At 40.3% G+C, this 17,739-nt stretch overlaps 1 protein-coding gene across 4 annotated transcripts in view; it reads left to right on the forward strand.

Moving 5' to 3' along the window:
- Positions 1 to 17,739, forward strand: part of PTPN3 (protein tyrosine phosphatase non-receptor type 3) — a 237,245-nt gene that overhangs the window by 149,642 nt on the left and 69,864 nt on the right. For all 4 annotated transcript variants that reach the window (XM_043979052.1, XM_043979053.1, XM_043979054.1 and 1 more), the window contains 3 exons: positions 1,673 to 1,761; positions 5,849 to 5,912; positions 8,283 to 8,455. In XM_043979052.1, the coding sequence (XP_043834987.1) occupies positions 1,673 to 1,761; positions 5,849 to 5,912; positions 8,283 to 8,455 (326 nt within the window). The remainder of the gene's footprint in view (positions 1 to 1,672; positions 1,762 to 5,848; positions 5,913 to 8,282; positions 8,456 to 17,739) is intronic.

A 17,739-nucleotide genomic window follows, 5' to 3' on the forward strand; every position in this document is an offset into this window, starting at 1 on the left:
CTCACTATTGTTTCAGTTATTTCTTTTTTTTTTTTCCGGTGGGGCAGTGAGGGTTAAGTGACTTGCCCAGGGTCACACAGCTGGTAAGTGTCAAGTGTCTGAGGTCACATTTGAATTCAGGTCTTCCTGAATCCAGGGCCAGTGCTTTATCTACTGCGCCACCTAGCTGCCCCCCTCACTATTGTTTCAGACTGGCGTTTAAAATCCTTCACAGTCTGGCTTCTTCCTACTTTTTCTCTCTTATTTGATATTACTCCCCTTTAAACACTCTCTGTGTGGGGCAGCTAGGTGGCGCAGTGGATAAAGCATTGGCCCTGGATTCAGGAGTACTTGAGTTCAAATCCAGCCTCAGATACTTGACACTTACTAGCTGTGTGACCCTGAGCAAGTCACTTAACCCCCACTGCCCTCCAAAAAAAGAAGGAAAGAAAAGAAAAAAACACTCTCTGTTCTGGTCAGACTAACCCATTTGTTCTTCATCATATTCCATTTCCTGCCACTATGCCTTTGCACAGATGGTTTCCTACACTGGTTGCACTCCTTTCTTGATTTGGCTTCTTGTAATCCATAACTTCCTTTAAAACTTAATTCAGGTGCCACCTAATACATGATGCTTTTCCTTATCAACTAAATTGATTGTGTTCCCACCATCTTAAGGTTATTTTATATTGCTTTCTGTATGCTTTGTATTTACTTATCTGTTTGCATGTTTTATCTCCTCTCTCCCATAGAAAGTAAACTTTCATGGCAGAAACTTTTTTCTCTGTATTTTCATTACCTGACATGATGCTTTATACATAGGTTTTTACCAAATCTTTTTTTTAAAAAATAGGATCTAATTTTAATTTGCTATGAAAGTATAATTGAATATGTAATTGTATGATTTTTTAAAGATTAAGCATTGCAATTTAAATATATATTTTTTAAACTTTATTTTTAATTTCTGGAATAAAAAACCATTTCCATAACATATTATAATAAAAAGATGATTGTCCATGAATCTGCAAATTTACTATACACAACATGCTATTCCAAAATATTATATTAATATCAACAAAAATAACATAGAAATGAGCATTGCAATTTGGTATGGAGGAAAGGTCCTGAATCTGAGACCAGAAGACCTGGATTAGAATCGAGTCTCTGCTATTTACTAGGTGTATGAACTCAGGAATAATAATTCACCTCTTTGGGACTCAGTTTCCCCATATGTCAAGTAATAAAGTTGGACTAAAAGATTCCTCAAACATTTTTTAAGCTAGGCAGTGTAGTCAAAGATGATATTAAGAGACCCTTCCTTCAAGATGTTTAAATGATTAGATCTCTATAGTTCTAAATCATCTGAAACCTATGGAGTTTCTATCTGAGAACTCTCAGAAAGAATGGAGCATATGATTACTCTCATCTGTGGAATATGTCAGTAGATTTTTTTTTTTTACATATAAGGTATTTTATTTTTTCCGTTACATATGTCAGTAGAATTTAAAGGAGACACAGTGTAGAACTAGGGATATTTTGACTTTTTCCTTTAAGCCTTGTTTTTCAGTATGCCTTTTTCTTCAATGTTAATGTACAGGTCACTATTTGTAAATGTATGGAATGTTTCAAATTCAAGGCATTCCTAAACTTGACTAGGACTGCTTTTTGCTAATATGATATATTCCTTTTGCAGGATCTACATAATTTAGATCTGATGATTGGGGTTGCTGCAGCCGGCATTGCTGTCTACCGCAAACAGATTTGCACAAGTTTCTATCCTTGGTAAGATGAATTCATTTCTAATTATTTTTCAGAATTATGCTTAGAGATATGTGCTGAGCTAAAGCATTGCTATCTCTTAATTAAAATTGTACTTCCTAGAAAAGTGAGGATGTGTCTTACTCTAAGTCTCTTTACCAAACCAGATCAAATAACCAGAAGTTTTTGTTGATTGCTTGTATATGGCTTGGTAAACCAAAACACAGTCTTAAAGATTGTCGTGTCCGATCCAACAGGTCTCTTACTAAGCATTTAATTTTCACAAGGCATTGACTGCCAGGTGACCAGGAAACCAAACAAAAAAAGTAGTATCTGCTTTCAATGAGTTTCCTTTTTATTGGAGGGAAACAACATGTACACAAATAAGAAAACAAATGATGATTTGAGAAGAGAGGAAGCACTAGAGACAGCTGGAGGAGATCAAGGAAGGCTTCCTTTGGGAGGAACAGAGCATTGAAAGAAATCAGGAATTCTAATCAGCAAAAGTGAAAAGAAAAGTTCCTTCTATCATTAGGGCAAAGGCATCAAGAACATAGTTTGAGGTTATAGGATATAGGATAGTCTGTCCAAAACATAGAGGGAAATGATAAATAAACCTAGAGAGGTTGTGAATGGCTTTAAATGCCAAGCTAAGAAATTTGCATTTTAGCCTAGAGGCTGTAGAGAGCTACTGATGGTCCTTTAGCAAGGGAATAATGCTATCAGACTTAAATTGTTTTGGCACATTGAGTAAAGAAGGGAAAGTAAAAGCTAGCATTTAAAAGTGGGTATAGTCCAAGTGGAGAAAAAGGGACAGGTGTGGACGTGAAATTGATGAGATACGTCAACAAATTGGATAGTGGGGAAGGGGTGGATTGAAGAAGAGCAGGAGGTCAAAGATGACACCAAACAACCCCAGTGTTAGGGAGTATAGTAGAGCCATCATGAGAAATAGTGAAGTTTGAAGTAGGGAGTGGGTTGAGCGGGAAAGATAATGTTTCTGACGCCTTGAATTAGAGATGGCTAAGGGACATTCAGATGGTGCTGTCCAAAGGGAAACTGGTAAACTCCAGTCCTGCACTATCATTTGCCTTCTGGATATCACCTGAATGACCTATCAATATTCTAAGCTAAGCACTTTCAAAATGAAAGTCACCTGGATCCTCCTATAAATTTCCCTATTTCTGTTGAAGGCTTCACCAACTTTCCTGTCACCTAGGTTTTCACCCTTGGCATCATCCTGATCTCTACACTTTCCCTCTTGTCATTTATGTCTCTAACACCCTTTACACCTGTCCTATTTTGTCTACTTGGATTGAAACTGTCTTAGTTCAAACCCTCATTATCTCTCACTTAGATTATTATGATAGTTTTAAAATTTTTTTTCAAAAATATTAATTTATTTTTAACATTCTTTTTAGATTTTGAGTTCCAAATTCTCTCCCTTCTTTCCACCCCCTCCTCCACCCACTAGGAAGGCAAGCAATATGATATCAATTATTCATGAGAAATCATGCAAAACATTTCCATATTAGCCATACTCCAAAAAATAAAATGAGTGAAGAAAATTGTACTTCATTTTGCACTCAGAGTTCATTAGTTCTCTGGAGGTGGATAGCATTTCTTTACCATGAATCCTTTGGAATTGTCTTGGATCATTGTATTGGTCAAAGTAGCTGAGTCTTTCCCAGTTGGTCATCATTATAACATTGCTGTTTCTGTGTATAATGACCTCCCCATTCTTCTCACTTCACTTTGCATTAATTAGTTCATATAAGTCTTCCCTGGTTTTTCTGACAACATCCTGCCTGTTATTTTTTTTATTTTTTATTTTTAGCGAGGCAATTGGGGTTAAGTGACTTGCCCAGGGTCACACAGCTAGTAAGTGTTAAATGTCTGAGGTCGGATTTGAACTCAGGTACTCCTGACTTCAGGGCCAGTGTTCTATCCACTGCGCCACCTAGCTGCCCCTGTTATTTCTTATAGTACAAGTTATAGTATAGTTATAGTTCTTATAGTATAGTATTCCATCACAACCATATGCCACAACTTGTTCAGACATTCCCTAATTGATGAGCATCCCCTCAATTTCCAATTCTTTGGACAAAAATTGCCGCTATGGATATTTGTGTATATATAGGTCCTTTTCCTTTTTCTTTGATCTCTTTGGGAGACAGACCTAGTAGTGGTATTGCTGGGTCAAAGGGTATATGCAGATTTTTTTTTTTTTTGGCGGAGCAATGGGGGTTAAGTGACTTGCCCAAGGTCACACAGCTAGTAAGTGTCAAGTGTCTGAGGCCGGATTTGAACTCAGGTCCTCCTGAATCCAGAGCCGGTGCTTTATCCACTGTGCCACCTAGCCGCCCCTATACACAGTTTTATAGCCCTTTGGGCATAGTTCCAAATTGTTCTCCAGAATGGCTAGTCCAGTCCACTGCTGCACTAACAGTCCATTAGTGTATCTTTTATAATAGCCTTTTAATTGGTATTCTCTAATCCATCTTCTACATAACTGCCAAAGTAATTTTCCTAAGGCACAGTTTGGACTGCATCCTCCCCCTACTTATAAATCTTACATAGCTCCTTATTGCTTCATGATAAAATAGAAATGCCTCTGCTTGGCATTTAAAACCCTTCCCTGCCTAACACCAGTCTACCTTTCTAGATTTATTTCATATTACTCACCTTCATGCACATTCTGTTACAGACAAAGTAGGCTACTTAGCTGTTCTTTGAATTTAACATTCCTAATCCATACCGTCATGATTGGTTATCTCTTATGCCCGAAATGCACAGCCTTCTTATTTCTGCCTCTAAGAATCTTCATCCGCATATGAGACCCAACTCAGGTGCTACTTCCTTGGTGAAGCCTTTCAAATCTCCCAGACTGTCAGTGTTCCTCCCTTTTCTCAGGCTATCATTACTTATCTGTGTATACATTTGTAACCCCTTGGCAGAATGTAAGGTCCTTGAGATCATAATCTATTTGGTTTTCCTTTTTCATTTCTAGTATAATTCACATAGTAGGTGATTAATGAATATTTGTTGAATTGAAGAATTTCAATTATGATAATAGCTAGCATTTATAAGGTACTTTAAGGTTTACAAAACTTTTGTACTAATATTAACTCATTTGATCCTCACAACAACCCTGTGAGATAGGTGCTGTTATTATCCCCACTTTTCAGTTGAAGAAACTGAGACAGACAGAGGTGAAGTGACTTGCCAGGGTCACAAGCTAGTACATGTCTAAGGCAGGATTTGAATTCAGATCTTGTGACTTCAGTTCCAGATCTCTATCTACTGCACGGCTGAGCGATAGTATCATGGAAAGAGCTTTGGTCATAGAGTTAGGCGACCTGAGTTTAAATTCCACCTCTAATACTTATTATTTTTTTTTCTTATGGGCAAATCAGTTATCCTTTTCTGAGCTTCATTTTAATGCTTATACTCACCTCTTAAGGCCCTCCATAAATGTGAGTTATCAAAAGATGGGGGATTTTATTTAACTCTCACTACTGGTAATTCGAAGTTTATTTTTCATTAAAACTTAGTGGGCCATGGGGCAACTAGGTGGCGCAGTGGATAAAACACCAGCCCTGGATTCAGGAAGACCTGAGTTTAAATCCGGCCTCAGATACTTGACACTTACTAGCTGTGTAACCCTGCACAAGTCATTTAACCCCCATTGCCCTGCCAAAAAATACCCAAGAAACAAAAAAAATCTTAGTGGGCCAGGGGCAGCTAGGTGGCACAGTGGATAAAATGCCAGCCCTGGATTCAGGGGGGGACCTGAGTTCAAATCCAGACTCAGACACTTGACACTTACTAGCTGTGTGAGCCTGGGCAAGTCACTTAACCCTCATTGCCCCACAAAAATAAAAAATAAAAATAAATTTAAAAAAACTTAGTGGGCCAGCTCTACTGTCTACCTTCCTTCAGTCTTTTGGAAGTGTTTGCTAAGATGTTACTGCCTCTTGCTGTTGCTCAATTGGAAAATTGAAATCTCTCTGGGAAGAGGAGAGGGTTCTTTTTATTTTGCAAAGTGCTTGTGTCATGAGGTTTGTGACTTGACTTGATGTTGACAAGTGATACTGTCTGTTCTTTATAGGATGAACATCCTAAAAATCTCCTTCAAAAGAAAAAAGTTTTTTATACAGCAACACCAAAAGCATGTAAGTAGATGCAGGTTTATTTTGCTTTATTGTATGTCTTCAGTTGTCCTGTCAGTGTTAGTTATTCAGGTATGGGTAAGCCAGAGGCAGCCTAGACAAGAATGTTGCTCCTCAGAGCAAAGATCTCTGAAGTCACTGCTTCTTTCTGGACCTTACCTTGGACTTTAAGATGAAAGGCTTGGTCTCAACAGCCTCTGAGCTTCCTCATAGCTTTGACCTTCTGTCATCCTGTGAGTATTCCTGAGTTAATGCTTGGAGTTTCCACCCTCTCTTCTTATCTCTGCCTCCTAGCTTTATGGTCTTCCTTCATGTCTCAGCTTAAGTCTCATCTTCTGCATGAAACCTTTCCCAGGCCTATTTAATAGTGTCTTCTGTCTGAAACTACCCCCAATTTATTTTATATATATTTTGTTTGTGGGACAGCTAAGTGCTACAGTGAATAGAGCTATGGGCCTGCAGTTAGGAAAATCTGGGTTGCAGTCCAACCTGAGACATTTATTACTTGTGTGACCCTAGGCAAGTCGCTTAACCTGTTTCCTCCTCTGTAAAATGAGCTGGAGAAGGAAATAGCAAACCACTCCCAGTATCTTTGCCGAGAAAACCCCAAAAGGGATCACAAAGAATTGGACACAACAGAAAATACCTGAACAATAGCATATCTTGTTTATACATAGCTGTTCTCATATTGTCTCCCCCGTTAGAAAAAACTATCCCCTTGAGAGCAGACTTGTTTTTCGTTTCTCTAGTGCTTAGCACATAGTAGGTACCTAACAAGTGCTAGGCAGACTGATTGGCAAACTGGGTTAACATTATCAGTCCTTTCCTCTTGCTCAGCCTTCTCTGTCCTTCCTGTTATCACCATTCTTTTTCTCCCAATTAGCATCTCTCTTCCACACGACATCATTGTTTTCCATTCTAACATTTCTTAGATCTCCCTGCTTCAATAAATAAGCCACAGAACAGGTTCTGATGTGAGCAAAATAAAGGAAAGATAATGTTGTTCCTTTTTTCCTTTCAATTAAAAAAAAGTTTAACATTCATATGCATAGAAAACATGTGCAGGGATTTCTCTGGGTATAAATATTTGTTTCATTTGTTACACATTTTGTTTCCTTTATTATACACACACATACAAGCATGCCAGTATGCGTGGAACTCCCACAATACAGAGATTATTTATCATTCTTTCTCTGTCTCTGAGTGGATCCACTAGCTCAGGGATTTATCAGTCTTAAGCAGAACTTTTTCCCCCACAATCATTTAATCATTTGGGAATTTGAAGTTGGGTCGCTTGCATAGCAGGTAATTGAGTCTCCACTTTGAGAACTCATAGATGTGAAGCCTACGAAACAAAGTTGTGCCATGCACTGTGTTAAGTGTTGAGAAGATAAATACAAACAGAGAGAAAGATAGCTGCTGACCTCAAGAAGCTTCCATTCTCTTTTTTTAATTTATGGAATAAAACAAGCATTTCCATAATATGGTTTAATAAAAAAGATGATTGCACATGAAACTGCAAATCTTCTATGTACAACTCGCTATTCCTTTCAAGTATACAACAAAATTATCATGTATATTTCTTTTTTTTTTCCTACCCTCCCCCCAACCCTGGTTCTGGAGATGGCTACCATTAGACACAAATAGGTGTGTGTGTGTGTGTGTGTGTGTGTGTGTGTAAATAAAATCATTCTATTCATACTTCAGTTTATCAGTTCTTTCTCTGGATGCAGAGAGCATCTTTTTTCATATGTCCTTTATAATTCATTTGAGTCTTTGAAGACAGCACATAAAAGGGACCTGCATGGAGGTGGGAAGATCAAGATGGCAGAACTGGGGGAAGGGTAGAGAGAGTCCTATGGAGACGAGTCAGGACTACAGCCTGGAGAGCAATGAAGACCTGGTTGGTCTGGACCTCCCATTTAAAATGGAGGTTCTGAGAGAAACCAGCCAATCAGAGAGAGAGCCCATAGGGGCTAAGGTTACTTCCATTGTAAGGAGTTGGGGTAGAATAAGTTTCCAGGTTGAAGAAGTTTCTTTGGCGTGGTGGAGAAAGTTCTAAGGAGAGGAGAGTCAGGAGTATGGCCCAGAGAGGAATGAAGGTAAATGTGGCTTCACTATTTCATCTTCTTCAGTGGTCGTGGTGGATCTGTTGTCATGTACTTGAAACAAAACCAACTTAAACGTGCAATAGTGCTATTTTTATCCTGGCCTTCTCTCCAAGAAATTAGAGATTTCTGTTTTACTTGTTGGTACTGTGCATAATGTTATCAGTTCTTACCTATTTGGAAGTAATTACAATAGTAATTGAAATGTTTTACCAATATTATTTTTTTTTTGCATAGACTAAATCAAGATTGTTTTCCCCCTTAGGATGAAGGCAGAGATCACATCATTGCCTTCAATATGCTAAATTATAGATCTTGCAAAAACTTATGGAAATCCTGCGTGGACCACCATACATTTTTTCAGGCAAAGAAAACAATACCTCATGAAAGAAAGATCTTAACCCAGTACTGGACATTAGGTTCTAAAAATCCCAAAAAGTGAGTACACTTTATTGATTTTTTTAAGTTATAGGAAGTGGGTTGTGTTTGAAATAGATCATTTCCATCACTAGATAAATGAAAATCTCTGTCGCAAAGGCCCACTACTACTCAGTGAGGATCTATAGCTTGGGCATCTCCAGCCGCCGGATCTCAACATCTAATTTTGGAAATCTCCTAACCTGTTGGCTGCCAACATGCCCACTTTGCTGGCCAGGGAAGTGATGACCCTTCCCTCCTCATCCAAGGGCTTTATCAGCCTCAGTCCTCTTGCCCCCCTGACAAGCAATCTCAAGAATTTAGGGAAATGGAAAGTGTTTCCTTCTCACATAAAGGTCGGGGATGCCTGCAACAATCGCAGTAAACTTTTCTCTCTTGGTCTACAAGGAACTGGTATCATTTCCTGTGGCAGAGGTACAGATAATGGGGACGGTACTACTTGCCCTTACAGGGTAGTCATCAGGACTCAGTGGTATTATATGTAAAGGTGCTTTGCAGTCCTGAAAATGCATGCGAATGTTGCCGTATTCTCTACTTGAGCACTGTGAGCGCATGGTTCAGGATTCACGGTGCTGGTTTCACTGGGGAAACCTTGGCTAGTTGGGAGCTGATGATTCATTATCCTGAGAGACATGGTGCTTCCACACCAAACTGATGGCTGCTGCTCCAGAGGGTGCCAGGATTCAGAGATCGCGGTGGGCTAGACTAACAAGACACATTTAATAAAACAAGTGATAATAGAGGTAAATATAGTCATGGCATCATGGGTCTAGGTTAGATGGATCTTTAGAGACCATCTGAACCATTCCCATTCCATTTTTCACTTGAGGAAACTGGGCCCCAGAGAAGATACGGGATTTGCTCAGTGTTGCACAGGGAATAGATAATCATGTTAGGATTTTCTCCCTTTTTTGTTTTTGTTTTGGGGGGCTGGTTGTGGGGCAGTGGGGGGGGTCAAATGACTTGCCCAAGGTGACACAGCTAGTAAGTGTCAAGAGTCTGAGGCCGGATTTGAACTCAGGTCCCCCTGAATCCAGGGCCGGTGCTTTAGCCACTGTGCCACCTAGCTGCCCCCTAAAAGGTCATCACTGCTTTGGGGGGGGGCAATGAGGGTTAAGTGACTTGCCCAGGGTCACACAGCTAGTAAGTGTCAAGTGTCTGAGGCCAGATTTGAACTCAGGTCCTCCTGAATCCAGGGCTGGTGTTTTATTCACTGCGCCACCTAGCTGCCCCCTAAAAGGTCATCATTGCTTTTGGGGGGGCAATGAGGGTTAAGTGACTTGCCCAGGGTCACACAGCTAGTAAGTGTCAAGTGTCTGAGGCCGGATTTGAACTCAGATCCTCCTGAATCCAGGACTGGTGCTTTAACCACTACTCCACCTAGCTGCCCCCCTGATCATGATGGGATTTGAACCCAGGTCCTCAGATTCCAAAGCCAAGCTCATTCCACTGCACCACAAAACATGGGTTTCCTGACTTGGTGTTCCCTGTGTTCTTTTCTGCTCGTTGCTTCTGCTCTGCTGGTCATTTGTAAGGACCAGATCATGTACAGACAGATGGGACTCACTTGGACCTGCCCAAAGCAAGCCCCACCATTCGGTCCCAGGCAATTTGGAGAGTTGTCAGTTTGGCAATAGACCTCAAGAAGGGCAGTAGTTAATCACTTGGACAACTGAAATGATATCCAGCTTTCCTCAACATATAGGGTCCCTTTTTCCTGGGTCCACAGACAGATACAGATCAGCAGAGATCTTCATACAGCAAACCCTCCTCTCTCAGGAAATCACAAGAAGGTTCAAGTCTCCCAGAGGCCAATCCTCGTGGATTATAGTACTTGGAAGTCAAATACACACACACACACACACACACACACACACACACACACACACACGAACAAACAGAATCCCGAGGCCACTATGAAAGATGAAATTCCCCAGATTCTATACCATTGCTGCAGCCTCGCCCCTGCAGTTCACCAGACAATCCTGCTGCAGAAACTTACCCTTCAGCTCACACCAAGGCAAGCAGGTAGATTAGCAGATCTCTTCTGGCCCCGATAATGCCTTTTGTCGATTGCTTTAGATGGATCTAATGGTAGCAGAGTAGCCTGGGTGGTATTGTCTGAGTGCTCTCTGCTGTGCCCCTATTCATACATGCTATTTCTGTTTCAACATTGACTTCATTGCCTGTGATTGCATGGCGGGTATAGATTTTGCTGAATAAATTGTGGCTTCAATGGCTTCCCCTTTGATTTCTGAGTTCCCCTTTCTCTGTAAGTGATTGAGGGTCAGCTTTTTAAGCTTCAGTTACTGGTTAGCTGTGTCTGTAACCATAATTGCAGATGGTAAATAGTATAAGACACTGAGCTGAGTGCATGCTAGACCCTAGGAGATAATCTGGAAATTGGGTTGGGGTTTTTTTTTGGGGGGGGGGGTGGAGGGGAGAGGTTGAAGTGGGAGGGAAATCCCTGATGACAACATTTTTTTCAGTCATTTGCTATGTTTTGAAGAGTGAAATGAAGGATGTGTAACTGAGTGATCTTTAGAACCAGATACTATGCTCGTCTCTGTGAAATTGCTTATTGAATCAAAGGGCCGCTATATCCCTTTCCCAAGCGAGTTCCTTTTCCTCCAGAAAATCTTGTTTATATCTATTTTGTGCCATTTGACTTCTCAGCATTATTTTGGCATCACTAACTTAATGTTTCATATCAACTTCTTTAATCATAGAACAGTTTCAGCTAAACATCCTTAGGAACCATGATGCCCCAATTCCCCCTTTTTGGCAGATTAAAAAAAAAATCTCAAAGAGGTTATGTGATTGATTTGTCCAAGGTCACCTAGTTGATCAGTGACAGAAGTAACACTAATATAACCGAGACCTCCTGACTGCCAGTTCTAGCTCTCCTTCTAGGGTGATCACTACCTTTGTGTCGGCTTCAAAAAGCTCATATTAATTTTTTTACTAAAATTGTAAAGGTGTCTAGTCATTTCTGCCATCCAAGAATTTATGGCAGGATATTTGGGGTTGGGGGAGGGGCTCACTTTTATGCCAACAACATCATTGTCAGAAGACACTTCTGCATATATGACATCAGGCCCTAATTTTCTACAACTTTTTTTTTTTTTTTGGTGAGGCAGTTGGGGTTAAGCGACTTGCCCAGGGTCACACAGCTACTAAGTGTCAAGTGTCTGAGGTCAGATTTGAACTCAGGTCCTCCGAATCCAGGGCTGGTGCTTCATCCACTGTGCCACCTAGCTGCCCCTACAACTTTTCTTAACAAAATTCCACAACCAAAGAATATATTAAAAATCATATCTTTAATGTTATCTTGAGATTGAAACTCCTCTATAGTGGCTGTGTTGATGATCACTTTTCTAATTAAATTTCTTTTTATTCTATTCTGAATAAAACATCCTGATTATCAGTGAATTCAGTGGGATACCCAGGCAGGCACACCTGGAGATGGTAATAAACATCTGCAGATGCAAACCTTACTTCCTCAGAGAGAGCACTACAGTTTCCCAGCAATATAATAACTTCTCTATCCTAAAGTTCACCTCTCATTTGGGAATGATTCTTAATGGAAAGTAAAAAATTATGGTAGAACCAAAGATGCCTTTGTCTATCCTTTTACTCGTAACTTACCAGTTAGAGGGAAACAAGGGGCGTGTTGAAAAAGTACCAAGATGATAAAATTTTTTAATCACCAAAGGTTTTTTTGTTTTTAGGGGAGCTGCAGCATTAGCAACATGTGAGAACAGTTAATTGTTCACTTTGTTAAAAGTAACTCAGATTCATAAGAGCACCTACCTCACAGGGCAATTGTAGGAATTGAATGAGATAACACATGTACAACATTGTGCAGACCCTAAAGTGCTGTATAAATGCCAACTATTTAGAGAGAACTAGGTGGTATAGAGTGCTGGGCATGGAGTCAGGAAATCCCGAGTTCAAATGTGGCCTCACGTACTTAATAGTTCAGTAATTCTGAGCAAGTCACTTCACCTCTGTCTGCCTCTGTATTCTCATTTATAAAGTGGGGATGATAATATTAACAACAATAACAATAATGATAATACCCATCTCCCAGGATTGTTCTGAAGATAAAATGAGGGAATATTTGTAAAAGTGCTTTGCAAATCTTAAAGCTCCATATAAATACTAGCTATTGAGGGGGCGGCTAGGTGGCACAGTGGATAAAGCACCCGCCCTGGATTCAGGAGTACCTGAGTTCAAATCCGGCCTCAGACACTTGACACTTACTAGCTGTGTGACCCTGGGCAAGTCACTTAACCCCCATTGCCCTACCAAAAAAAAAATAATAAATACTAGCTATTATCATTATATGACAATTTTGTAATTTACAAAGCTTTTTTTACACTTTGTGAAGTAGGTGGTTTGTTGTTAACCTCATCTTACAGGTGAGGAAACTGAGGCTCAGATTGTTTCAATGGCTTGAGCCCCTAGCACAGTCCCTGGCATGTGGTAAGTGATTGACAAATACTTATTGACTGATTGATCATTTGAGCCAGGCCGAATGGCTGGTGAAGCCTTGACTGAAATCCCTACATACTACTGCTTAATTCTTGAAACAAGAGGTGCTAAATTCACCTATATGTGGTAGAGTAGGACTTTGACAATCATAAAAATGGGACTTGAAGTAAGGCTTTAAGATGAAGAACATGGACATGGTAGAAGAGACCCATAACGCAGGTTGGAGAGGAATAATGTTTGCTCAACCTTCAAGAGTTATGTTGGGGTCTGTACTTTTACCATCTGGAATACTTATGAAGCACTTAGCAAACCTCCTATGTGCCAAGCACTGTGCTTACTAAAGCCAGCTCCCTTCCCTAGTGTTAATCACTTAATCATGACAGATGATTTTTTAAAAAATGTTTAGCTAATAGTTATCCCTTCCACATCTCGATCTTCCCCATTGCAGTTTCAGTCTGTCATGCCTTGGCATGATAAGTTAAATGGGAATTTGGGGAGAGTTTTGTGGAAGCTGCACATGACACAGAGAAAGTTCTTTTTTTGGGGGGGGCAATGAAGATTAAGTGACTTGCCCAGGGTCACACAGCTAGTAAGTGTCAAGTGTCTGAGGCTGGATTTGAACTCAGATCCTCCTGAATCCAGGGCCAGTGCTTTATCCACTGCACCACCTAGCTGTCCCCTGAAAGTTCTTTTTCATATGGTATTTTTACTTAACACTGACCTACATATAGCCTCTTACCAAATTCTTAACTCAAATTTTACAATAAGGTACTGTAAACATTCCTTAAAAGAAAAAAAATTAGGACTTCTTCTCTGGTACAAAGGGAAGGCCAAAAAAATTCATGTGGATTTTCCAGATCATGGGAGCAACACGACCCTAACTCCCACCATATGGAAGGGATAACTCTATAGCATTTTAAAGTTCTCAGCACATTTGACATTTGTTACCTCTCTCAGTCCTTGCCACAACCCAGGAGTTGTGAGTGGGAGGGCTAGTACTGTCTCTGTTTTATAGATGAAGAAAGTGAGTCTGAGAGAGATGAAGGAACTGGCCAAAAGCCAGACTACTCATAAGTGTCTGAGGCAGGATTTGAACTCCAGGTATTCCTGACTCCTAGGTCCCAGACATATAATCCTCTATGCATTGCACCTGGCATAAGTATTTAATTTTGGCAAAGATACCGGACTGGTTTGCCATTTCCATCTCCAGATCATTTTATAGATGAGGAAACAGGGTAAAGTGACTTGCCCATGGTCATACAGCTAGTAAGTGTCTGTGACCAGATGGGGAAGATGAGTCTTCCTGACTCCAGGCCCAGAACTCTTATCTATTGTGCCAGCTAGCTGTCTAGATTTGTGCTAAGGGCTCAAAACAATTCTGAGGCTCAGTTTCCTCATTTGCAAAATGGGGGTGTAAACACACCACCTGCTTCACAGTCATTGTAAGAAAAATGCTTTATAAGTTGTAAATGTCATATAAATGTGGAATTTGGGTGTGTGTTTTTGGTGAGGTAATTGGGGTTAAGTGACTTACCCAGGGTCACACAGCTAGTAAATGTTAAGTGTCTGAGGCCGGATTTGAACTTAGGTCCTCCTGAATCCAAAGCCAGTGCTCTATCCACTGCACCACCTTGCTGCCCCAGAAGTACTTTTATTGTCATTTATGTTGCAAATGTTTACCAGGAATGCTTGAATAAGGATCTTAGAAAGGAGATAGGGTGAATTCAACCCAGAGTATTTGCCACCATTGTGTGTTTTCAGTTGCTGTTGAGAATAAGGAGGGCAGAGGTGACAAAAAATTGTGTAGCTAAAGGAGGATGGAGTCCAAGCCAATGTAATAAACATTTACTAAGTGCCTACTATGTGCCAGGCACAGTGCTAAGCACTAGGCATACAAGTAATAAAAAGAAAGACAAGCCTACCCTTAATGGACTTGTAATCTAATGGGGGGAGACAGTATACCAAAGAAGGCAAGAAAGGGGGCACAACAGCAGGGGGTGTCTGGCACAGGGTCATCTTGTTCTGTGCAGTTCAAACCAGGCAGGGGAAGCAGATGCAAAGTGGAGTGAGCCCTAAAGTCCAGTTTCTGCCTCTATAAAGAAAGGCATTGAGAGGAGTTTGGCCCTCCACTCAGAGGGCAGAGAGGAGGTGGTGTCGGTCAAGACTTGAGTTAGCAGCGTGCTGTTGAGATTAGAGATGCTGAGCTTAACCTGGAGAGGCCATTTTCTTCCAAGGAGCTGGAACCAGGCGTAGCAGCAGATGCAAGAGTGGAGTGTGGGGCCCTGTCAGAAATAAAGTTATACATGTGTGCACCCACAAAACAACCAGAGGCAACCTGCTGAAAGAGTACCTTGTCAAGCAGGACATCTTGTTCCCTATTGAGATTCTGATGTACTGGAGCTAATCCCAGACCTTGCCTCTCTTGGGTGTCTCTCAGTCCTTGTTTTTAACTGGCTTTAACTTCAAAACCATGCCTGCCCCTCTAGCATTTTAGTGAATAGGTCATCTCAGACCAATTCACCTCAACAAAGATTAAGTGCCTTCATAAATTTCTAAGGCACTAACCTTTTTTTAATGCTATATAGATGCCTTTTGTATTTACATTATCATTATATTACATACATATGCTTACCCCCTCAGATTGCTACATGTACACACACAATTTTTGAAAAGAAAAAAACAAAATGACTGGTATATTTTTTTCTAATTTAATTTTTTTACTTTTATTGAATAAAACAAGCATTTCCATAACATAGTACAATAAAAAAGATGATTGCATATGAAATTGCAAATCTACTATGCATAACTTGCTATTCCTTTCAAATATACAAATGAAATTATCTTGTAAATTTCTTCTTTTCCTTTTTTTCCCTTCCCCTTCTCCCCTCACCCTGGAATTATGAAGTGATCCAACAGTTTTGGAGAGCAATCTGGAACCATGACCAAAGAATTAGTAAATTGTCTGTACCCTTTCACCCAGCAATACCACTACCTGATCTATTTCCCAAGATGATTAGGGAAAACAGGAAAAGAATCCATATGTTCTAAAATGTTTATAGCAGCTTTCTTTGTGGTGGCAAAGAACTGGAGATTGAAGGGATGCCCATCAGTTAGGGAAAGGCTGAACAAGTTGTGGTATATGATTGTGATGGAGTACTACTGTGCTATAAGAAATTATGATCCCAAGGATCTTAGGAAAGCATGGATATCTTTTGTCTTTACAGTGGTGTCAAACTCAAACATTAACAGGGGCCACTAAACCATACATAGGGATCCCTGCACACTGCATATTGACTTACTTTTAACATATGTTATCTATGTTTATGTCATAAATGTTTTTCTATGTTTTATTGTATTTTTTGTTAAATATTTTCCAGTTATATTTTAATCTGGTTCTGGCTTTGGTGTGTTAGATACCTCTGCTTTATATCACAGTGATTCATATTTCTTTCTCTCTCTCTCTCTCTCTCTCTCTCTCTCTCTCTCTCTCTCTCTCTCTCTCTCTCTCACACACACACACACACACACACACACCAGATCAAACACCTACCCCTTATGAGGCACCCCGTGATTCTTCTTGTGTATTTCTTTCTTTCTTTTTTTTTTTTTTTTGGTGAGGCAATTGGGGTTAAGTGACTTGCCCAGGGTCACACAGCTAGTAAGTGTTAAGTGTCTGGGGCCAGATTTGAACTCAGGTCCTCCTGACTCCAGGGCCAGTGCTCTATCTACTGCGCCACCTAGCTGCCCCTAGCACCCCGTGATTCTAATGCCTAGTCATTTGCAAACCCAACCCATGATGAGACCAGGCATGGAGCTGGTTTAGGAGGGAGAAATGGTATAAAGTAGACTAATGAGACCACTTGGGAAAGTCAAGAAGGGGCAGCAGGTTTTTAGAAATCTTTTCTAGATGTGAAGAGAAAGAGCAAAGTAGAGGGAATTGAGTACATACTGGTTCAAAGTGCTGGAGCTAAAGCCTGGTGGGCCTCTTAGAATTGCTAATGGAGGGGGCAGCTAGGTGGCAAAGTCGATAAAGCACTGGCCTTGAATCCAAGAGGACCTGAGTTCAAATCTGGCCTCAGACACTTGATACTTAACTAGCTGTGTGACCCTGGGCAAGTAACTTAACCCTCAATGCCCTAAAAAAAAAAAAGAATTGCTAATGGAAGTGAAGAAGTCCAATAGAGAAGAAACTTAGGAAATGCTGATAGAGTAAGAGGAATTATTTGAACAATGTCATGTACAGGGGCCAAGAGCAGGACTGGACTGAGAATATGCATCCTTTAGGTCAGAACCTATTAGAATTGTGTCTAGTTGTTGAGGAAAAGTGGCTAGATGGGAAATTGGGAAGGAAGGGGGGGAACAGGAGAATCAAAAACCTCAAATAGATAAATTAGGGTTTTACACAGAAAGGGACCTTGTTAATTTTGAGGGGGGAGTGTTGGTTTTTTCCTCAATAACTTAAGGAGATGAAGAGTGGCAACTTGGCTTGCCGCTAAAGTGTAAACTCAGACTCGGCTGGTACAGAGAACTCTGATTTTAATCAGGACCTTCATAAACAGCAAATGAAAATAAGGATTCATGAAAATACTATTGGATACCTACCTTACCCTTGAGGTTAAAGCTCTGTCCAAACTAAGCAGTGTAAGACTGAATGTGTGGTCTGTAACATTGATTATCATCTCAAATTCCTTTATATTATAATAAAGCCTGATTGAAAAATTTGAATCACCTGTATAGAATTGCTGGGGAAAGAGTATGGAAAAATCAGGACCCAGAGATACAGTTTT

The sequence above is a fragment of the Dromiciops gliroides genome, chromosome 1 (assembly GCF_019393635.1).
Source record: "Dromiciops gliroides isolate mDroGli1 chromosome 1, mDroGli1.pri, whole genome shotgun sequence".
NCBI classification, from domain to species: Eukaryota; Metazoa; Chordata; class Mammalia; order Microbiotheria; family Microbiotheriidae; genus Dromiciops; species Dromiciops gliroides.